Source organism: Chanodichthys erythropterus, chromosome 20 (genome assembly GCF_024489055.1).
Source record: "Chanodichthys erythropterus isolate Z2021 chromosome 20, ASM2448905v1, whole genome shotgun sequence".
Taxonomy (NCBI): Eukaryota; Metazoa; Chordata; class Actinopteri; order Cypriniformes; family Xenocyprididae; genus Chanodichthys; species Chanodichthys erythropterus.
The window spans coordinates 37,689,494-37,712,196 of NC_090240.1; the positions used below are offsets into that span (position 1 = coordinate 37,689,494).

Genomic DNA, 22,703 nt, shown 5'->3' on the forward strand with positions numbered 1-22,703 from the left:
AAATCTGATCTGTTTCACTGACAAATGCACATTTTGTTAAAACTGTACAATTTTATATGCATTTCAAATACATATGTTTTTAATTTAGGCCTATTACTAACCCCTCTATTGTTTTTGTTTTTTGTATTTTTGCAGTCAAAGTCAGAATTATTGGTAAATATAATCAAAGAAGGCTGTGAAAATAAATCTGCATTGTTTATTCTTTTGATCTTTCATTCAGAAAAAAATCACAAAAATAACCTTTCATTGAAAATTAATTAATTAATGTCGGGGGAAATGACATTATTAAATGTTTTTCTCTAAAACATGTTGGCCACAATTATTGGCACCCCTGGACATTCTTATGAGTAAAATATCTCTGAGGTATATTCCCATTCATATTTGCAGTTTTTAGCACACCAGGGTGACTTGGAGCATGAAATTGTCTAGTCATGACTTCCTGTTCCACAAGAGTATAAATATGAGGAAACACAAATTCCTTTAAATTCCCTAAATTCCCATTTCCACCATCAGGGTAGTAATTAAAGTGGACCTACAATGACCCTTTCACAAGATGTAATATCAGTCTCTGGTGTCTCCAGAATGTGTCTGTGAAGTTTCAGCTCAAAATCCCCCACAGATCATTTATTATAGCTTGTCAAATTTGCCTCTATTTGGGTTAAAAAAAATACTGTAAATTTTACAGTAAAATACTGGCAGCAGGGTTGCCAGCCAGTTACTGTAATATTTACAGTAGTGTTACTGTAATTCAATTTACAGAATTTTACTGTAATCGAGAATACAGTAAAATTTTGTAAATTATCTTGGGAAAAGGAGGTTGAAAAAAGTGCAATTAAATGTGGCCAATATGTGTTAATGAAAAATATTTATTTCATAAAGAAATTCTCCTCCATTTTTAATTAGTTTTACTTTATTTTTTTTAATTAACAGTCAAAATATTAAGATGCAGATTTATTTTCACAGCCTTCTTTGTTCATATTTGCCAAACGTAATTCTGACCACAACTGTAAATTACGATTTGTATAAATTCTTCAGCAAATTTTGTGTGTAAAACAATCATTCAAATGATAAAAAGCATTGAAAATGGCATGACTGACAGTTTACTGATGTTGGGTGTGACGGGCATAGCTGTTATCAGTCTCACACACACACACACACACACACACACACACACACACACACACTCAAGATCGTTTACATGTCTGCTTTAAAATGACATTTGCAGTTCACATCATTTTATGCCATGATTGTTGTTCACTACTCTGCTTTAGATGCGACTGTAATAATATAAATATTTGAGTGTTTTACTGAAGTGTGTGCGTGTGTGTGAGCGCGCGCGCGTTTGTGCGTGTGTGCGCGCGCATGCGCGAGCTCCTGTCAGACTCAACGGACGCACAGAATATTCATTTTCCTCAATTTTTAATGGATAATTAATTATTTACTAATGAAAAATTTCATAATTCGCATGATTTCTGTTACAGTTATGATCAGTTAAAGTGCTGTGACCGAAGCATATTCATTAGCACATAAGGTAAGTTTATTTTCTTCATCAATGATCAGTTGTTAATATATTATACTGCTGTATGTTACGTATTATAGTTTTCATGAGGAACTTCGATCAAATATAAGCGTAATCTTCATGATTCAGATGTTCAAACGCGACTTTAGTTGAGTTTACTTAGTTGTTTGTCTTCTTGATTGTTTTCTCAGTTTAATCATGAAATTTACTCCATTAGGAAGATTTCTTCAGTTATTTATTCATTCCACTGAGGGCAGTTTATGTATAAAATATGTTACAGCATATATTTGAACGTTATTATATTGAGAAATTGTGGGTTTGTTCTTGCAAACAGTAAAAGAAAACATCATATTCATCACCGAGAGCATCATTTGGTGAAACACACTGATGATGGTGAATTATTTCTGATGCTGATGTCTGATTTTTTCATGTAATTGATTAGTTTAATTGAACTATTTAGTTTGACAAATGAGGGCAAAGTTAAAACACATTGAAATATTGAAGTGATGATTGTGATGTTATGCATAATTTCCACACAGACGGTTGAGTTTGTAAATATTTGCTGTGTGCAAAAGCACTGATATGAGTTGATATTTTGTTCCGTAATAAACCGTTGACGCCATGATGTCATCTCATAAAGTCACATGACGTCTGCACATAGACGTATTAGACGTAAACATCTGAATTAAACTCTCAATATCCTTAAAAGGGTCATTTATATACTCTAATTTAGTAACAATTGGATTGGAAAAGCACACAAATGCACATGGATGCTCTCCGCTCGTGCTTGTAGTACTGCTCCTACATTATTTAGGATAAACCGGATGTGTGTCTTATAAAACAATGATGAGTTTGTCGTTTATTGGGTCCTCAGTGTGTTTGTATCGTCACTGAAGTGTGTTTAATTGCGCACGAATGCCAGAGGATTCCTCATGTCGCTCTTCAGAACATTTACAGTTTGATTTGTGTTTCGTTAATTAATGTGTTTTGTGTTAATTCTCCTATTACAGAATGTTGGCTGAATCTGTAGGGGGCGTGGCTTTAAGAAACACCCTCAACATGATGTCATGGAGTGAACTAGCGCTCATCTTCTGACCCCACCCACATATACTATGAGCAGTGTCTCGTTGGCCAATGAGAGCCGGAGTTTTGATGATGAGGGCGGGGATGTTGTTTTATTACATGACCACACCCCCATCAGTGCCCCGCCCCCGGCTCCTCCCCTTCCGCCGCCCCTACCTGTGGAAAACTCTGTGGAGAGGAAGAGGAGGGTGAGGAGCTTCTATTGGAAACCGATTCCTGAAGATCGCGTCAAACAGTGTGATGGGCCGAACCTGTGGACTCTCGGACGGCAGAGCAGGGAGCCGGCGTTCCACATCGACATCAGAGCCATCGAGGAGCTCTTCGGACAACACCAGGACACTCCCACTGCGACCGGCGGGAAGACTGTCGGACGAGCTTCTGTGAGAGATCTCAGACCGCAGGTGAGACACAAAACATGAAACTAAAACCATTAATAAACATTTTTGTTAAATAGAGTTTTACTGGGGGGAAAGAAATATATATATATATCAAAAATTAAACTGGTTACATTAGTTTAAGTTGAATTACTAAAGAAATGTTTTTTTAAATCTAATAAGCACAAAAAATAAAACTTTAAGTAAATTTAATATGAAAACGAATATAAAAGGCTAATTAAAAGTACATAGACATATTAAAAAAATTAAGAAAAACAAAACCTGACAAAAACACAGCGAAACTACTAAACTTTAACTAAAATTAAAATGAATACGGAAAATATAAAATAAAAACTATTTTAAAATGTTATTAAAAACTACATAGACATTAAAAAACAAACAAACACTAATAAAAAAAAAAATTCAAAAGCACAACAAAACTTCTAAATATAATAATATAATATAACTAATAATATAACTACTAAATATAACTAACATTAAAACGGAAAATATTAAAATGAATTCAAAATATTAATAAAATATGTATTTAAACTAAACTAAAAAAGGACAAAATGAAAATACATAAAAAATAACTACTAATAAACATTTATATCATATAATATAAATGTCATATAATTAAACTTATTACATTAGTTTAAGTTGAAGTACTAAAATAGATAAAAATAGACATTTACAAAAGAGCAAAAACCAAAAAATTAAAACTTTAACTAAAATGAAAATATAAAATAAAAACTAATAAAAACTTTAGAAATGTTAAAAAAACTAGTAAGCACAAAAAATAAAACTTTAAGTAAAATTAATATAAAAACGAAAAATATAAAAAAATAAAAAATGAATTTAAAATAGTAATTAAAAGTATATAGACATTAAAAAAATGAAGAAAAACAAAACCTGACAAAAACACAGCAAAACTTTAACTGAAATTGAAACGAATATGAAAAATATAAAATAAAAACTATTTTAAAATGTTATTAAAAACTACATAGACATTAAAAAACAAACAAACACTAATAAAAATATCAAAAGCACAACAAAACTAATAAAATTAAAACGGAAAATATTCAAATGAATTCAAAATATTAATTAAAAAATGTATTTAAACTAAACTAAAAAAGGACAAAAACACAGCAAAATGTTATTCAAACTAAACTAAAAATATATAAAAACTAATTCAAAATATTAATAAAACTATATAGACATTAAAAAAAAACAAAAGCTAATAAAAAATGACAAAAACTACAAAAACTAACTAAAATTAAAACGGAAAATATTAAAATTAATTCAAAATATGTATTCAAACTAAACTAAAAAAGGACAAAAACAGAACAAAATGTTAAACGAATCAAAATGAAAATATATAAAAACGAATTTAAAATATTAATATAACTATATAGACATTAAAAAACAAAAGCTAATAAAAAATTACAAAAATTACTAAAATTAAAATGGAAAATATTAAAATAATTTAAATAATAAAAACTAAGTGTGTATATTTATATAAACTGACTAAAACAAAAAGTAAAAAATTACTACAATTTTAAAATGAAAATGGTTTGATTACTTTAATGATGAGTATGACGAACAGCATTAATGTGTGTGTGTGTGTGTGTGTGTGTTTAGATCAGCATCCTGGACTCCAAGAGAAGCTTGAATATCGCCATTTTCCTTAAACACTTCAAAAAGTAAGACTGGAGTGTGTGTGTGTGTGTGTGTGTGTGTGTTTCATTCCTTCGCTCTCTTCATCCTCCGGTCTCTGTATGTCCAGATCCAGTGAGAGTCTTCTGGACAGTGTTCTTCACGGACACACGGGCGTCTTCAGTGTGGAGTCTCTCCGAGAGCTGCTGAAGCTCCTGCCGGAGGAGGACGAGGTAAAGACACCATCCATGAATTGAGCAGATTATTGCTTTATGATCGATTGATTGATTGATTGACAGGTGAAGAAGCTACAGGCGTTCAGCGGGAACCCTAAAGACCTGCCGCCGCCCGATGCCTTCATGCTCCAGCTCATTCATTTACCCAGGTACCCAGTGAAAGACTGAAGCGTGTGGTCAGGCCTGGTCCAGGTCTTCTGTAAGCTGGTTCTTCTGCGTGTCTGCAGGTATGAGGTGCGTCTCAAGGCTCTGCTGCTAAAGGAAGAGTTTTTCCCTTCATACACAGCCATGAAGCACGACATCGCCATTGTCCTGACCGCTGTTAACGGTGATCCTGCTTTCTTAATGTCTAAATACTGTGTCGTGAGGTTCATAAATACTAAACACTTTCTGCTGATGATCTCTTATGTTATAGAGCTGTTGAACTGCGAGGAGCTTCACAATGTCCTTCATTTAGTGCTGCAAGCTGGGAACATCATGAATGCTGTGAGTCAAGCACTTTTAACACACTTATACATGTTAATAAAGGTAAATGAAATCGAAAGGAATCGAACCCATGACCTTGGCGTTGCGAGTGCCATAATTTACTGTTTAAACTACAATTGCTCTTAAAGGTCATTTTTAAGGTAATTCTTTGTATTAAGGTTAAAATTCTGGGTATGATCGAGATGTTCGGGGTCAAATTGACCCGAAACCTTAAGAAAAACAACAACAAAATCAGCCTTCAACATTAATACTTTTCATATATTGCAATTAAGGTACAATAAAAACATTTAATTTACAAAATTTACAAGTATTATTTTACTGAAATAGTCAGAAATGTACAGTGAAATTAATGCATGCTGGGTTATTTTCTTACGAATTACTGTTAATCAACAACAAACTGATACATCACAGTATTTTAAGGAATATATACGTTTTAAGAAATTATATTGTTTACCACTGTAATTGTTTTGAAGTCACCATAATGGCGATCAGTGTGCTTGGGATCTTGGACCTTGTATATTTATATTCAAATTTAGGGTTGGGAAGGTTACTTTTACAATTTATTTCACTCCAGATTACAAAATACATGCTTTAAAAAGTAATTTGTAACGTATTTTTTTAGATTACCTGAATTTTTTAACTTAATTTAAATACTTTAGAATACTTTGGAACACTAATAAGTATGTAGGCTAACACAAAAACAAGGTAATTGAGTTTTTATCTGACAATTCTGACTTTTTTCTCAGAAATGGTGATATAAAGTTGCAATTGTGAGATATAAATTCTCAATTTTCCAGAAAAAAAGTCAAAATTACGAGAAATTGTGAGATATAAACTTGCAATTGCTGGAAAAAAAGTCTGAATTTCAAGTTTTTGTCATGCAATTCTTCCTTTATAAAATGCAATTGTGAAATTAAATCTTGCAATTCTAAGAAAAAAAGTCAGAATTGTGAGATGCAAACTCAAAATTGTGAGGAAAAAAGCCAGAATTGTGAGATTAAAAGTCACAATTACCCTTTTTTACAATTACGTGGGACTCACAAACAACTGTCGCAAGACATGAAAACAGTCATGGATCATTCAGGTAACGACAGACCGTTAAGATTCAAGGATGTGTCCATTTTTGAGTGGGGCAATTTTTATAAATTCAGTTATTTTGTCTTGTGGAGTGCATGCAAACATCTGTTATGTGAAATACACTTATTCAGGACCGTATTAAATAAAAATAACATGCAATTTTTATGATTCCTCTTAATTTGTTAAAATTATTAAAATGTTACATATTCTGCAAGGGGTAAGAAACTTATGAGCAGAACTGTAGCCTAGCTTAGGATGCGTTTCAGTATGAAGATTTACCGTACATTTGTGAGAGTGCAGTTAGATTCAAGTCCTACTGTGCCTTTACTGTGAAAGTAATGCAGTTATTACCCTGAAATATATACTCTGTCAGGGTGGGTCTGCCGGTAATGCCGTGGGCTTCAGACTCTCCTCTCTGCCGTCTCTGGCCGATACTAAAGCCAACAAACCTGGAATGAACCTGCTGCACTTTGTCGCTCTGGTAAGTGTCGGTCTGATCTGGTCTCTATAATGTGACACAAAATACACACGTGTTGTTTTATGAAACACAAAGGTCAGAGCATCTCAATGAAGCGAAACATGCACATTTGTGTGACTTTAGGAGGCTCAGAAGAAAGATCTGCTCATGTTTCCAGAGAAACTTCTGCATGTTCAGCAAGTGGCTCGGTGAGAATCAATCAATCAATACTATATAGACATATTTAACCCTTGTGCAGTCTTCGTTTGGGAAGTACAAAATGTAATTTTGTAACAAAATAATATATATATATTTTTTATATAAACAAATGTAATTTTACTCTGTTTATTAATGTTTTTTACTCCACATTTGTGCAGTGTTTGGAGGATTTATCATATTTTTAAAATTTATATAAATAAATTAAAAATATTTTTTTAAATAGGTTTTTTATACAAAAACAGCTTTTTGTGTAAAATTCACTTTATAAAAGACCCACATTTCTAACTTTCATTCATGGGGATAATATGGATAATTTGACAAGGTTTAGTGTGAGATTTATGCCCATCTTTTGGAAAATGCACTTTTAAAAGTAAAAATGATCACTTTATCCAGTAGATGGCAGCAGAGCTCCACTATTTGCTGTTTGACTGACTGAAAGACTCTTTTCACAAGTATTTTCAGTTTCAGTATTATGAAATCACAATTATAACAATAAAAGCTACTTTTTTTGTCAAAGTTTAGTATTTTTTGTAATGAAAAAAAAATCAGTTTTTCAATATTGTTACATTATGATGAGACCTGCTTAGAAAATTGACAAAATTCATCCTCAGAATCAACATTTTTGAAAAACATATTTTTTTCAGTATTTAGCTATAAATCCAACTGAAAAATACTTGAGAAAAGAGTCTTTCAGTCAGTCAAACAGCAAATAGTGGAGCTCTGGAGCCACCTACTGGATAAAGAGATCATTTTTTAACTGCATTTTCCAAAAGATGGGCATAAATCTCACACTAAACCATGTCAAATTATCCATGTGATCCCCATGAATGAAAGTTAGAAATGTGGGTGTTTTATAAAGTGAATTTTACACAAAAAGCTGTTTTTGTATAAAAACCTATTTTAAAAAATATTTATTTATTTATGTATATAAATTTAAATGTTAGGATAAATCCTCCAAAAACTGCACGAATATGAAGTAAAAACATTAATAAACAGAGTAAAATTACATTTGTTTTTTGAAAAACAATTATTTTGTTACAAAATTACATTTTGTTGGCTGAGGTCTCTGGAGACCCCAAAGACCCTGAGAGTTACTTTTTTCTACACTAACATAAAAACAAGATATCACTCCATTTCTTTAATTTGTAGATCCAGAAAGTGTTAACCACTGTCTAAAAAGACCCCAAAGACCCTATAAGGGTTAACAGAAACTAATAAAAATGACAAAAACACAACAGAATTATATCATGAAATATCATTAACCTGATATAGAAATAATGCAAGTCTACTGTACAAACCTGTGTGTGTGTGTGTGTGTGTGTGTGTGTAGAGTGTGTGTTGACAGCATCCATACAGAGTTTCATTCTCTGAGCGGAAGAGTTGATGATTTAGAGCAGCACATCCACACAGATGATGAGCTCCTGACGCAGCTGCAGTCCTTCCTGAAGGTGACCTCTGACCCTTTCCCTGGCCTCTATGACTTTTTTCTCTGATTTTAAATATAATTTTGTTCAATTGTACCACTGATGGTGTGTTTCAGAGCGCTGCTGAAGCTCTGGAGGATTTGAGGATCAGGATTGATGAGCTTCAGAGGGAAGGAGACGCTCTGATCGATTTCTTCTGTGAAGACAAAGACATCTTCAAACTGGACGAGTGCTTCAGAATTTTCCAGAATTTCTGCTCCAAATTCAAAAAAGCAGTTCAGGTATCTAAAAAAACAACTCTAATTTCTTTTATCTTACCATGCATGGCAGCGAGATATTTTCATGTTTCAAGACCCAGTTTAGACTAAAATTTACATAAACTCCGCCCCCAAGAACACACAACAAAGGGGGCGGGGCCATGTTGGGCTGCTTTAGAGAAGAGGAAGAGTTGTTGTAGTTGAGTGTTGTGTAGTTTTATGCCGGACTGCTTCACAAACGAGGGTCAATTCAACACAAAAGATGAACATGACGGCACATGCTAGTGGATGAGTTGAATCAACTCCACAGCAACTACATCAATTTATCCACTAACCATTCAGAAACGTCTAAAAGTTGTAACTTCTTCCTGAGTCTCTCCATCAGTGTCGACTCCGGTTTGAACAATGTTAGGCTGAACACTTTCCTCATTTTGGCTGCGTGAGATTCTCCAGCTTTGTTGTTGTTGAGCTGTTAAAGCTCCGCCCTCTTCTGGAGCAGCAGCTCATTTGCATTTAAAGGGACACACACAAAAACGGCGTGTTTTTGCTCACGCCCAAATAGAGGCACATTTGACAAGCTATAATAAATGATCTGTGGGGGATTTTGAGCTGAAACTTCACACACACATTCTGGAGACACCAGAGACTGATATTATTTATTTACTTATATATTTATTTATTCTACTTTTAATGTTTATATATATATATATATATATATATATATATATATATATATATATATATATTATGTATTATGCATGTATTATTTATTATTAAATTTATGCATTTATTTTAATATAGTTTTGTTTATTTTAATATTTATTTATTTAAATATAATTGTATTTATTTCTATATTTAATGTTTATTTTAATTCATTTAATCTTTATTATTGTTATTTATTTTGACATTTTTATATTGTTTTTCTCTAATCTTTTACCGCTAGCACTCCCTTTGTTCTGCCCCCGGGGAGTTTATTCCAGCTAACTTACACTCATTCTGTTAATCTCCGCAGGAGAACGCGGAGCGAGGAATGTGGGAGGAGTCTCGGCGCAAGCGTCTGAAGGAGTCGGAGGACAAGCGTCACTCGTGGGCGGGGCACGAGGGTGTGGGCGGGGTCTTTGGCTTGCGGTCCAATAGCGAAGCAGACGTGGAGGCGGCGTTAAAGAGGGAGGGGCTTCTAGAGCTGCTGACGACGAGTCCTCACAGTTCGCCGCTGCGCTTCGGCAGTTCTCGTCGCTCACGGCAACAGAAGAACATGACCTTTGACCCTTGTGGAGCGGATGTACTTCCTCCTATACACTCGCTCTCCATTGAGCACAACAGCATCATGACAGAAGAGCCAGAGATACAAAATAAGAGTCTTTCCATAGAGGAACCACAGAATAACGAGCAAACACAATACAGAAATACAGAAGTGACCCCAAACATGACCTTTGACCCTTCTCAAGCAGATTTAGAGGTGATGAATGACAATAGTAAAGAATCAGAGAACACAACTAAAGATAACGTCAAGCCTACCAGTGAAAGCGCAGAAGCAACACAATCGATCCCGACAAACAGCAAACGAGCCGTCGGCTTTAAAAACAGACCATCGCCTTCATCGTCCACTAAACCATCTTCATCATGTTTGAGGAAGGTTGTTCCTCTCAGGACGCAGATTCCTGCCAAGAAAACACAAGCGGTTCGGCCGCCGCCACAGGAGAAGATGTGTCGCGCTACACTCGACCGCCACAGCCCTCGAACCTCTGCACGCGACTCCACCATCAAACCTCCCGGCTTCACTCGCAACACCGTGGCGTCCGCAACACGCAACGCCGTCGCTCCTGGAAACCAGCTGAAGGCCGCACCAAAACCGCCTCCAGTGACGCAGACGCCGCCGCTCAGGCTCTCGCAGACCCCTGCTGGCCGTCTGAGGAAGAGCAGCTCCGCCGTCTCGGAAAACTCTGTGTTCATTCGCGGGTCACGTGATAAAACTGTCAAACCCGTCTGGAGGTAGAGAGAGGGCTACCTGATATATGATGACATCAGCGACAGTTTGAGGAAAATGATTCTCTCAGCTCATAAGTTTGGGGTTTATAATGTTTTTGAGTCTCTTCCTGCATTTATTTGATCAAAAATACAGTTAAAATGTGAAATGATATTAAAATTTAAAATTTAAAATGCTTTCTGTGTATCAAAGAATTTTCAGCATCATGATGATTTGCTGATCAAGAAACATTTATGATCTATCTATACCTAAATCATGCTAGCAGCATGCTAAATATTGCTAGCAGAATGCTAGAAACATGCGAAATCATGCTAGCAAATGCTAAATCATGCTAGCAACGTGTTAAATCATGTAAACAACTTGTTAAATAATGCTAACAAAGTGATAAATTGTGTTAGCAACGTGTTAAATCATGCTAGCAACATGCTAAATAATGTTAGCAACATGTTAAAACATGCAAAATCATGCTAACAACATGCTAAATAATGCTAGCAACATGCTAGAAACATGCAAAATCATGCTAGCAACATGCGAAATCATGCTAGCAACATGCGAAATCATGATAGCAACATGTTAAATCATGTAAACAACTTGTTAAATAATGCTAGCAAAGTGATAAATAATGTTAGCAACGTGTTAAGTAATTGTGGCAAAATGCTAAATAATGATAGCAACATGTTAGAAACATGCAAAATCATGCTAGCAACATGCTACAAAACATGTGAAATCATGCTAACAAAATGCTAAATCATGCTAGAAACATGTTAAATCATGGTAACAATGTGTTAAATAATGCTAACCACAATGCTAAATCATGTTAGCAAAATGTTAAATCGTGTTAGCAACATGTTAAATCCTGTTAGCAATATGCTAAATAATGCTAGCAACATGCTATAAACTTACTAATTCGTGCTAACAATGTGTTAAATCACGCTAGCAAAATGTTAAATTATGTTAGCAAAATGGTAAATAATGCTAGCAAATGTTAACATACTAAATCATGCTAACAATGTGTTAAATCCTGCTAACAATATGCTAAATAATGTTAGCAACGTGTTAAGTAATGCTAGCAAAATGCTAACAACATGTTAAATCATGCTAGCAATGTGTTAAATCGTGCTAGCAACATGCTATCAAACATGTTAAATCATGCTAACAACATGATAGCAACATCCTAAATCATGCTAAACATGTTAAAGCGGAACTCTACAGCAGGGATGGACAACTCCGGTCCTGGAGGGCCAGTGTCCAGCAGAGTTTAGCTCCAACCCTAATCAAACACACCTGAACCAGCTAATCAAGGTCTTTAGGATTAGTAGAAAGTTATAGGCAAGTGAGTTTTTATCAGGGATGGAGATAAACCCTCCAGGACCAGAGTTGTGCCCTACAGTTTCCTTCAGTGAATCACACTGTTGTAAATACTCCAAGCAAACGCTCACCAGCGCAGTAGTTTTGCAAATACAGTACAAGAAAGAGGAGGTGGGTCATTTGCAAATACAGTACACTCGATGGAGGTGGGTAATTTTTTAAATTGTCTTATAAAGTCATAATATATACATTGTTTTTGAATTACCGTAAAGCATTTTGTCACTCTCGCGTGAACGTGAACATGAAGCGAGATTGTGTCGGGTCGATGCAGCTCAACTTGCAAGTGATGTATTCTGGCGTAGATGTGCCAGAGGGGGTTAGTGCTCGCCTCAAACACACCGCTACAAGTCAATTAACCATCGTAAGGACTTTTTTTGAAGGTAAAAAAGTTACTTCTGCTTTAAATCGTGCTTGCAACGTGCTAACAACGAGCTAAATCATTCTCTCAAACATGCTAATTCATACTAGCAACATGTGAAATCATGCTAGCAACATATTAGCAAACATGTTAAATCATGCTAGCACTATTAATTCATACTACCAACATGCTAACTCTATCTACTAAACTAAAACTTAAACTTTCAAACTGAAAACCTTCAAACTACACATTTTTAAAACTACTTCAAACTTTCTGGACCAGCTTTTTCAAGCCAACCTAAAGTTTGTCTCGACAAACTTTTTTATCTAGTTTGAAATAGAATTTTTTATAACATTATAAATGTCTTTACTGTCAAGTTTGATCAATTAAATGCATCCTTGATGAATAAAAGTATTAATTTCTTTCATAAAAATATATAGAATCTTATTTACCCCAAACTTTTAAATGGTAGTGCATATTTGTCATATATATTGTGTATAATTTATTGCATAATTTTCTCTTTACATGTAGTTTTTGCTTATTATTAATAACTTGATTGATATGTTGCATTGAAAAATGTATATATTGGAATTTGAAACCTGAACAAACTTTTGAGATGGGACAATTTACATGATTTCATATACATTTCATCTAAAGCAAATTTATATTTATTAATAAACTGTCCATCTGTGATGTATTTGTGGAAACATTTTGAAGCAGCATGTTCATATTCACCTTCAATAGTGCTAAAATACCACAATATTTTCATAGAAACAATCCAAACATTACAGCGTTCATGACATTCATATACAGTATCATTACAATAATATTGCCATAACTTTAATCCAGTAACATTACTGGATTATTACATTAAGTGCTGCAGAAACATCAATTTCTTTTTTTTGTTCAGCAGGTGCTTTTATTCAGAACAAATTTTTTCGATCACAACTGGATGGCAAAAACCGAAGCTAAAATACATTGTCATGCCGCCAAAACTAACCAGCATAAATGGAAAATTAAGCATAAATGAACACTTTCTGTTCTGTTATACAGTAAATATAAGAATTGAAGCCTTTAATATCATTAAATATGAAACATGATGTGTTGGTTTTGATGAACTGTGTTTGCTGTCGGTCGTCAGATGGAGGACGCGTGAGCTTTGCAGACGTAGCGGTAGTGTCGAGAGCAGTGGTCGTCGTTATACCGGCCGTCGTGGTGAAAGTGTGCGCAGTCTTCACCGCCACCCAAACCATGATACTCCCAGTTATCAGGCTGACCGGGCATCCATTCACTGCACACACACACACACACACACACACACACACACGTGACAAACAGTAGACTGTGAATGAGGCTCCTGATGGCGGACAGACACTCACCTCCTGACAAACACGTACGGCGTCTCGTCCAGCCATTCCCACTCGCCGGTGCGGCCGTCAGTCAGACCCAACCAGTAGAACAGAGGCCTGGTGTTACTCACCACCCAGCTCTGAACACACACTTCTGATTATGACTCTTTACTAAAGGATGGACAGTTTGAATACACATGCTGGGTTAGTTCAGTAGGTTTAGTTGTATTCAGTTGTGTGTCTAATGGAGTCGGTTTAGTTGTGTGTGTTTTTGGTGCTTTAGTTGTGTTCAGTTGTGTGTTTTGGTGCTGGTTGTGTAGTTGTGTTGGTTTAGTTGTATAGATTTAGTTGTATTAGTTTAGTTGTGTGTTAAGTGGTGTTGGTTTAGTTGTGTTGGTTTAGTTGTGTAGATTTAGTTGTATTAGTTCAGTTGTGTGTTAAGTGGTGTTGGTTTAGTTGTGTAGATTTAATTGTATTAGTTCAGTTGTGTGTTAAGTGTTGTTGGTTTAAATGTGTGGGTTGTATAGATTTAGTTGTATTAGTTTAGTTGTGTGTTTGATGTTTTTGGTTTAGTTGTTTTAGTTCAGTTGTGTGTTTACTGTTGTTGGTTTAATTGTGTGGGTTAAATTGTGTAGATTTAGTTGTATTAGTTCAGTTGTGTGTTTGATGTTTTTGGTTTAGTTGTTTTAGTTCAGTTGTGTGTTTACTGTTGTTGGTTTAATTGTGTGGGTTAAATTGTGTAGATTTAGTTGTATTAGTTCAGTTGTGTGTTTGATGTTTTTGGTTTAGTTGTAGGTTTGGTGTTGGTTGTTTAGTTGTGTAGATGTAATTGTATTAGTTCAGTTGTGTGTTAAGTGGTGTTCGTTTAGTTGTGTAGATTTAATTGTATTAGTTCAGTTGTGTGTTAAGTGGTGTTGGTTTAGTTGTGTTGGTTTAGTTGTGTAGATTTAGTTGTATTAGTTCAGTTGTGTGTTGTGGTGTTGGTTTAGTTGTGTAGATTTAATTGTATTAGTTCAGTTGTGTGTTAAGTGGTGTTGGTTTAGTTGTGTTGGTTTAGTTGTGTAGATTTAGTTGTATTAGTTCAGTTGTGTGTTGTGGTGTTGGTTTAGTTGTGGAGATTTAGTTGTATTAGTTCAATTGTGTGTTGTGGTGTTGGTTTAGTTGTGGAGATTTAGTTGTATTAGTTCAGTTGTGTGTTTGATGTTTTTGGTTTAGTTGTAGGTTTGGTGTTGGTTGTTTAGTTGTGTAGATGTAATTGTATTAGTTCAGTTGTGTGTTAAGTGGTGTTGGTTTAGTTGTGTAGATTTAATTGTATTAGTTCAGTTGTGTGTTAAGTGGTGTTGGTTTAGTTGTGTTGGTTTAGTTGTGTAGATTTAGTTGTATTAGTTCAGTTGTGTGTTAAGTGGTGTTGGTTGTTTAGCTGTGTAGATTTAGTTGTATTAGTTCAGTTGTGTGCCTGGTGTTGGTTGTTTAGTATTAGTTCAGTTGTGTGTCTGGTGTTGGTTGTGTAGTTGTGTAGATTTAATTGTATTAGTTCAGATGTGTGTCTGGTGTTGGTTTAGTTGTGTAGATTTAGTTGTATTAGTTCAGTTGTGTGTTTGATGTTTTTGGTTTAGTTGTAGGTTTGGTGTTGGTTGTTTAGTTGTGTAGATGTAATTGTATTAGTTCAGTTGTGTGTTAAGTGGTGTTGGTTTAGTTGTGTAGATTTAATTGTATTAGTTCAGTTGTGTGTTAAGTGGTGTTGGTTTAGTTGTGTTGGTTTAGTTGTGTAGATTTAGTTGTATTAGTTCAGTTGTGTGTTGTGGTGTTGGTTTAGTTGTGGAGATTTAGTTGTATTAGTTCAATTGTGTGTTGTGGTGTTGGTTTAATTGTGGAGATTTAGTTGTATTAGTTCAGTTGTGTGTTTGATGTTTTTGGTTTAGTTGTAGGTTTGGTGTTGGTTGTTTAGTTGTGTAGATGTAATTGTATTAGTTCAGTTGTGTGTTAAGTGGTGTTGGTTTAGTTGTGTTGGTTTAGTTGTGGAGATTTAGTTGTATTAGTTCAGTTGTGTGTTAAGTGGTGTTGGTTTAGTTGTGTAGATTTAATTGTATTAGTTCAGTTGTGTGTTAAGTGTTGTTGGTTTAGATGTGTGGGTTGTATAGATTTAGTTGTAATAGTTTAGTTGTGTGTTTGATGTTTTTGGTTTAGTTGTTTTAGTTCAGTTGTGTGTTTACTGTTGTTGGTTTAATTGTGTGGGTTAAATTGTGTAGATTTAGTTGTATTAGTTCAGTTGTGTGTTTGATGTTTTTGGTTTAGTTGTAGGTTTGGTGTTGGTTGTTTAGTTGTGTAGATGTAATTGTATTAGTTCAGTTGTGTGTTAAGTGGTGTTGGTTTAGTTGTGTAGATTTAGTTGTATTAGTTCAGTTGTGTGTTGTGGTGTTGGTTTAGTTGTGGAGATTTAGTTGTATTAGTTCAATTGTGTGTTGTGGTGTTGGTTTAGTTGTGGAGATTTAGTTGTATTAGTTCAGTTGTGTGTTTGATGTTTTTGGTTTAGTTGTAGGTTTGGTGTTGGTTGATTAGTTGTGTAGATGTAATTGTATTAGTTCAGTTGTGTGTTAAGTGGTGTTGGTTTAGTTGTGTAGATTTAATTGTATTAGTTCAGTTGTGTGTTAAGTGGTGTTGGTTTAGTTGTGTAGATTTAATTGTATTAGTTCAGTTGTGTGTTAAGTGTTGTTGGTTTAAATGTGTGGGTTGTATAGATTTAGTTGTATTAGTTTAGTTGTGTGTTTGATGTTTTTGGTTTAGTTGTTTTAGTTCAGTTGTGTGTTTACTGTTGTTGGTTTAATTGTGTGGGTTAAATTGTGTAGATTTAGTTGTATTAGTTCAGTTGTGTGTTTGATGTTTTTGGTTTAGTTGTAGGTTTGGTGTTGGTTGTTTAGTTGTGTAGATGTAATTGTATTAGTTCAGTTGTGTGTTAAGTGGTGTTGGTTTAGTTGTGTTGGTTTAGTTGTGTAGATTTAGTTGTATTAGTTCAGTTGTGTGTTGTGGTGTTGGTTTAGTTGTGGAGATTTAGTTGTATTAGTTCAATTGTGTGTTAAGTGGTGTTGGTTTAGTTGTGGAGATTTAGTTGTATTAGTTCAGTTGTGTGTTAAGTGGTGTTGGTTTAGTTGTGTAGATTTAATTGTATTAGTTCAGTTGTGTGTTAAGTGTTGTTGGTTTAGATGTGTGGGTTGTATAGATTTAGTTGTAATAGTTTAGTTGTGTGTTTGATGTTTTTGGTTTAGTTGTTTTAGTTCAGTTGTGTGTTTACTGTTGTTGGTTTAATTGTGTGGGTTAAATTGTGTAGATTTAGTTGTATTAGTTCAGTTGTGTGTTTGATGTTTTTGGTTTAGTTGTAGGTTTGGTGTTGGTTGTTTAGTTGTGTAGATGTAATTGTATTAGTTCAGTTGTGTGTTAAGTGGTGTTGGTTTAGTTGTGTAGATTTAGTTGTATTAGTTCAATTGTGTGTTTGATGTTTTTGGTTTAGTTGTAGGTTTGGTGTTGGTTGTTTAGTTGTGTAGATGTAATTGTATTAGTTTAGTTGTGTGTTAAGTGGTGTTGGTTTAGTTGTGTAGATTTAGTTGTATTAGTTCAATTGTGTGTTGTGGTGTTGGTTTAGTTGTGGAGATTTAGTTGTATTAGTTCAATTGTGTGTTGTGGTGTTGGTTTAGTTGTGTAGATTTAGTTGTATTAGTTCAATTGTGTGTTGTGGTGTTGGTTTAGTTGTGGAGATTTAGTTGTATTAGTTCAGTTGTGTGTTGTGGTGTTGGTTTAGTTGTGTAGATTTAGTTGTATTAGTTCAGTTGTGTGTTGTGGTGTTGGTTTAGTTGTGTAGATTTAGTTGTATTAGTTCAGTTGTGTGTTGTGGTGTTGGTTTAGTTGTGTAGATGTAATTGTATTAGTTTAGTTGTGTGTCTGGTGTTGGTTGTGTAGTTGTGTAGATTTAATTGTATTAGTTCAGATGTGTGTCTGGTGTTGGTTTAGTTGTGTAGATTTAGTTGTATTAGTTCAGTTGTGTGTTTACTGTTGTTGGTTTAATTGTGTGGGTTAAATTGTGTAGATTTAGTTGTATTAGTTCAGTTGTGTGTTTGTGTAACGGAGGCTTCAGCCTGCTGGTTAGCTCGGGTTTGAGACCCGCACAGAGCGGGGTGAGTACGAAACAAGGGTTACATTTGGTGCTGTTGCTTTAGTTGTATGGGTTCAGTTGTGTGTCTGGTGCTGGTTTAGTTGAGTTAGTTCAGTTGTGTGTCTAGTATTGTTGGTTTAGTTGTACAGTACTGATCCACTCTGACCTTCTCCTGTCTGCTGTTTAGGATGAGTAACGCCGCTCTCATCTTCTCACACTCGTCTCTGGCCGCGTCCCACGGCATCCCGTCTTTAGAGAAGAAATAACAGTGTGTGGAGAAGAGAAGCCATCCCTCAGGACAGCACAGCTCCTGCGTGTCTAAACACACGTGTGTCATGTCAGTGACAGCGAGAAATGAAGACATACCAGCACAAACCTCTATAGCATCATCACTTACTGTTCTTTATGTACTTTTCAATGCGGCATTTTAGCTCCGAAACTTTGTCACGAAGAGCCTGTTCTGAATCAGACACTACACACACACTTATCTGTTAAGATCTGCAGTGTATTTCATTTAGTTAATAGTGTTTTGTAGGGCTGGGTATTGACACAATTTTCACAATTCGATTCAATTATTATTCACTTGCTTTTGATTCGATTCGATTACGATTTCAATTCGATTCAATATCGATTATTTTGGATGTAGTATTTCAGTTTCAGCACATGGCAAATTTTTCTAGAGGAAAAAAGTCTCTCAGCAAATGCTGTAAACTAACATGAGAGTCAGCTGGTGCTACTGTAATAATACTGAAGGTTAAATTAACTTACGAGACATGATACGGATTTCAGTAAGTTGTACTGTATATTTTAACATACCTTCAGATGTTCATGTTTATTTAGCTGTAACTGGTATTAAAGCGGAGGAGAGGATGATCACATGCTTCTCTTTAACTGAGGCGCTAAAGCGATCCGTCACGCCACATTAAACAGCGCCAAAACGGTATTTATTTTCTGAATCTCATAATAAGATGGACGTCATTTGAAATCTGAGACTTTGCTTCATTTCAAAAGTAACAAAGATTATTGTGATTTATTGGATGGGAGGAGCTACATATTCTGCTCATTCATCAGCTGAAAACAGACTAGACTAATCGATTCTTGGGATTTAAGAATCAATATCGTAAAAATGAGAATCGATTAAAATCGTGAAATTGATATTTTTTACCCAGCCCTAGTGTTTTCTCTGTTTATATGTGAACGGGTGTGGTACTTACTATCATTCATCCTTGTTTGCATCGTCTCCTGGTCAAACTCCAGATTGTTGATGTCCAAATGCATTTTATGTCCTGAAAAAAGTAAAAGTTTACATGTCTAATTTTTTCCAGTTTAAAGTAATATAGCTAATCCACAAGATATGCTCAGCTAACAGGGAATATTTTCATAACTTTGACTAACGTTAAGAACAAACATTCGTTCAAAGTTATCTGGTCTTTTAATAACTTTCTCAAAATGTTAGTTTAAAAACATAATTTACACATTGTGGAACGCTTTTAGTTGAACGTTCAAAATTAACGTTCCCATAATGTTTACAAATTGACTGTTCCTCATAAAACTTTTTTTAAATATGTAAAATAAAATAAAGAACCGGACGTTTTGAATGTTTCATAACGTTAGCAAAACCTTCTTACACCATATTTTTGTTGTGAACATGGATAAAGTCTTTTTCATATTGATAAAGGATTATGAAGATTAACTTTACCGGATTCTTCCAGAAAGTTTGTTCTGGTAATGATGCTCAGGAGCGTTTCTGTCAGATTCTTCATTTTTGTGTCCGTAGTCGAGAACTTCCGGTCAAACTTCACGTCTAACAAAACACACGTGTGAAGAAATTAATTGTCATTATTTTGGAAATTGGAAACAACATGTTTGAATAATATCACAATATGTTTCAGTTTTTTTACTCACGGCTCACAGATAGCGTGATGATCAGCAGAAGCAGCGTCAGAGCCGTTACACCGACGGCAACGTACACGCGCAATCGCCAACGACCGCTAGAGGGCGCTGCTGCAAACCTGGGCACAGACGTTTCTAACACGCAACACACACACATTCTGTATTTCTTTGCATTTAAAAAAAATGTATGTACATTTATATATGTAACTTTGTGTTATACATTCCATAAAACTGTGAGTGTTTCTAATGCAAAGGCGTGGTTGGCATCTTGTACTAATTATTATTCGATAATTATAATTTGAACTGTGTCTGTGAAGGTGTCAAACGTTGGGGTCAGAAGAGTTTGAGCAGCTGTAGTTAGTCAAATAGCAAAGGAATGTTTGAGAAAGACACACACAACAAACATACGTTTGTTTCTGTATCTTTGTGGGGTCTTCCCAGCTTTGTAACACTTCACAATTAGGTCCCATTAGTTGATGCATTAACTAACAATGAGCTAATCATATATTCTTTCTCCTAAAACTCACAGAAACCTTTCTATATATTACTTAAAACATGTTTATTCCTGTGTTTTGATTAGGTTTCACACCTTTCCTCCAGAACTCAGCATCATCACTGGTGTCTGGATTCTCCAGCTCGTCTGTATATTGGTTTCCCACGGAGACAGAGCCGCTGTCTGATGTAACGACCCTCATGATGAGTGAATCTGGACCTGCAGAAACACACAACATCATTCCAGTCAAAGAATCTCTTATAGAAACTCACTAGAAAAAGACACCTTTAGCGGTATCGTCTTTGTTCTACATGGTTGTCTTTATACTATCAACTCTGTTTTCATGTCTTGAAAATAGTTATTATTAAAAACTGTTGTTAGATTATCTCTAACATGCGCATCATAACACACTCTATTTTTTGAATGATATTTGTTCATTTTGAAACATTGAAACATTCCATCTACGCCACTTTCCCGGAACAGTTTTGAAGTTTGCGTTCTTTGAATTCAGTCAAGAGTTCAGTCTGTTCAGAATCAGATCCTCTATTGGTCAAATGTTTTTGCATCATGCAAATTCACAGGTCAGAATTTAGCAAACTTGAACTTTGATTCGCAGCAGAAGACAAAACATTTTCCCATGAGTGTGTTTCCGGTCTCCTGTGTTCATGTGTGTTTGTTAATCTTCCACACATATTATAGAGTTTTTCAGCATTTCAAAATAAAGTTATGCTTTCTAGAGCAGAAAAAAGTAGATCAGAAGAAAAAAAAAAACATAAAAACACCAATTTACACAATAATAGGTTATCCCCAATAAAGTACAAAGAAGATTCATCTTTATCTGTTTAATAATGACAACATTTTGAGAGGGTTGATACACACATAAACTATGATTTACTGATCAACCAGATCAAAAGACTTTTTTTAACAAAGAGGAAGAGGAAGTAAAAGTAAGTTTGGATATTTAGCATTTAATCACTTTATTACTAACATATTAAAACTTATTTAGACTTTAAGGTTGATTTTAGGGGGATTTTACAGTTTGAAATCATAAAAGCACCTTGTTCTGGTCATACTTTACTACCCAGAAACCAAAACATTGATCTGATCTGAAATATATGATGAAACATCAAGAACTTTATTAACATCCAAAGAACCACAAAGTAACTCTATTAACCCCAAAACAGCCAGAAATAATAAGAAGAAATGATTCTGAATGAGAGGAAGTTCATCAATGAACCTTAAATACTTCAACAAACCATCACTAAACATTTATTGTAAAAACTGACACACGGTTTTCACTATATGCCACTGATTGATTTCACCGCTGTGATTTGAAATCAGTGTTTTATCATTCAAAGTTAGTCTAAATCATGAATAGTTACGTTAGTGAAAGATCAGACATTCATTATTAACAATTCATGAGATGCTCATGGATTTCACTTAAAAATAAATGTTAATTTTCCACTTACCTCCTTCACGAGTTGTGTGTGTGTATGTGAGTGTACTTTGAGCTTGATGAAGTGAATATTTACTTTGTGTGGAGTACAAACGAAACAGGAGCTCCAAACACAGTATTTGTCCAGCACATAAGATCAACTTCACATATGTATGTATGTGTATATATATATATATATATATATATATATATATATATATATATAAATACACACACACACACATAAATATATATATATATATATTTATATATATATATATATATATATATATATATATATATATATATATATATATATATATGTATGTGTGTGTGTGTGTGTATGGAGGTTGGTTGGTTGTAAAAATCTCTTTTACAAGGTTTCAGTGTCTATACTATTTGTCAGCAGCAATAAATTGTCTATTTATGGCATTGCCACCCAAGCTCAGTACTTTCATAGTTCTCATGAATGTTCAATTTTTTTCTGAAATGTGGAAAATAGTCATAATAAAGAATAAGTGGATGTGTCCAAACATTTATTGCTAGTGCAAATCAAATGTATACTGTTGTATCGTTATTTTTTTAATTTATAACAAATACCTAATTAAAGAGATATTATCACGTAAATGTAAACACTAAATATCGGTATATATATATATATATATATATATATATATATATATATATATATATATATATATATATATATATATAGATTTACGTATATTTTTAGAAACACCCGTTAAATTATTCCTAAAACGTGGCACTCCTCCCTCAATATCTCTTTTTGTAGCCCAAGGGGTTGATTTTTTGGGAGAATCGCGTTCCATTTGTCTGGCTCTGATTGGGCGAAAGCCATCGCGTTCTCTCTTCCTATTGGTTGCTTCT

The 22,703-nt window shown here is 34.4% G+C and overlaps 2 protein-coding genes across 3 annotated transcripts; one reads left to right on the top strand and one right to left on the bottom strand.

Moving 5' to 3' along the window:
• Positions 1 to 1,200: 1,200 nt before the first annotated feature.
• Positions 1,201 to 13,242, top strand: LOC137009150 (FH2 domain-containing protein 1). Of its 2 annotated transcripts, XM_067371116.1 has the most exons (12): positions 1,201 to 1,531; positions 2,530 to 3,003; positions 4,618 to 4,679; positions 4,763 to 4,865; positions 4,932 to 5,017; positions 5,096 to 5,196; positions 5,284 to 5,354; positions 6,805 to 6,912; positions 7,033 to 7,097; positions 8,438 to 8,555; positions 8,648 to 8,812; positions 9,801 to 13,242. In XM_067371116.1, exons 2-12 carry the CDS (start codon positions 2,632 to 2,634, stop codon positions 10,782 to 10,784), a joined length of 2,235 nt encoding a protein of 744 aa, XP_067227217.1. In that variant the 5' UTR covers positions 1,201 to 1,531; positions 2,530 to 2,631; the 3' UTR covers positions 10,785 to 13,242. The 2 variants fall into 2 exon arrangements, with proteins under 2 accessions (XP_067227217.1, XP_067227216.1); XM_067371115.1 differs by having other exon boundaries at positions 5,096 to 5,354.
• A 155-nt stretch (positions 13,243 to 13,397) lies between these two features.
• asgr1a (asialoglycoprotein receptor 1a) lies at positions 13,398 to 21,971 on the bottom strand. The gene is made up of 9 exons (XM_067371117.1): positions 21,850 to 21,971; positions 20,477 to 20,599; positions 19,900 to 20,022; positions 19,694 to 19,798; positions 19,209 to 19,280; positions 18,392 to 18,466; positions 18,161 to 18,312; positions 13,881 to 13,990; positions 13,398 to 13,792 (listed from the first exon to the last, which is right to left on the bottom strand). The coding sequence occupies exons 2-9, from the start codon at positions 20,580 to 20,582 to the stop codon at positions 13,639 to 13,641; spliced, it is 897 nt and encodes a 298-aa protein (XP_067227218.1). The 5' UTR covers positions 20,583 to 20,599; positions 21,850 to 21,971; the 3' UTR covers positions 13,398 to 13,638.
• Positions 21,972 to 22,703: the final 732 nt, after the last annotated feature.

Bases quoted from the DNA above. Each gene is read 5' to 3' on its own strand.
- asgr1a (XM_067371117.1), bottom strand. From the start codon at position 20,582: ATGAGGGTCGTTACATCAGACAGCGGCTCTGTCTCCGTGGGAAACCAA. The intron at 19,281-19,693 runs GTAAAGTTAATC...TACTTTTTTCAG, and splicing joins AAACTTTCTGGAAGAATCCG to GACATAAAATGCATTTGGAC. The intron at 13,793-13,880 runs GTGAGTGTCTGT...GTGTGTGTGCAG, and splicing joins CCGTACGTGTTTGTCAGGAG to TGAATGGATGCCCGGTCAGC.
- LOC137009150 (XM_067371115.1), top strand. From the start codon at position 2,632: ATGAGCAGTGTCTCGTTGGCCAATGAGAGCCGGAGTTTTGATGATGAG. The intron at 6,913-7,032 runs GTAAGTGTCGGT...GTGTGACTTTAG, and splicing joins TGCTGCACTTTGTCGCTCTG to GAGGCTCAGAAGAAAGATCT. The intron at 7,098-8,437 runs GTGAGAATCAAT...GTGTGTGTGTAG, and splicing joins CATGTTCAGCAAGTGGCTCG to AGTGTGTGTTGACAGCATCC.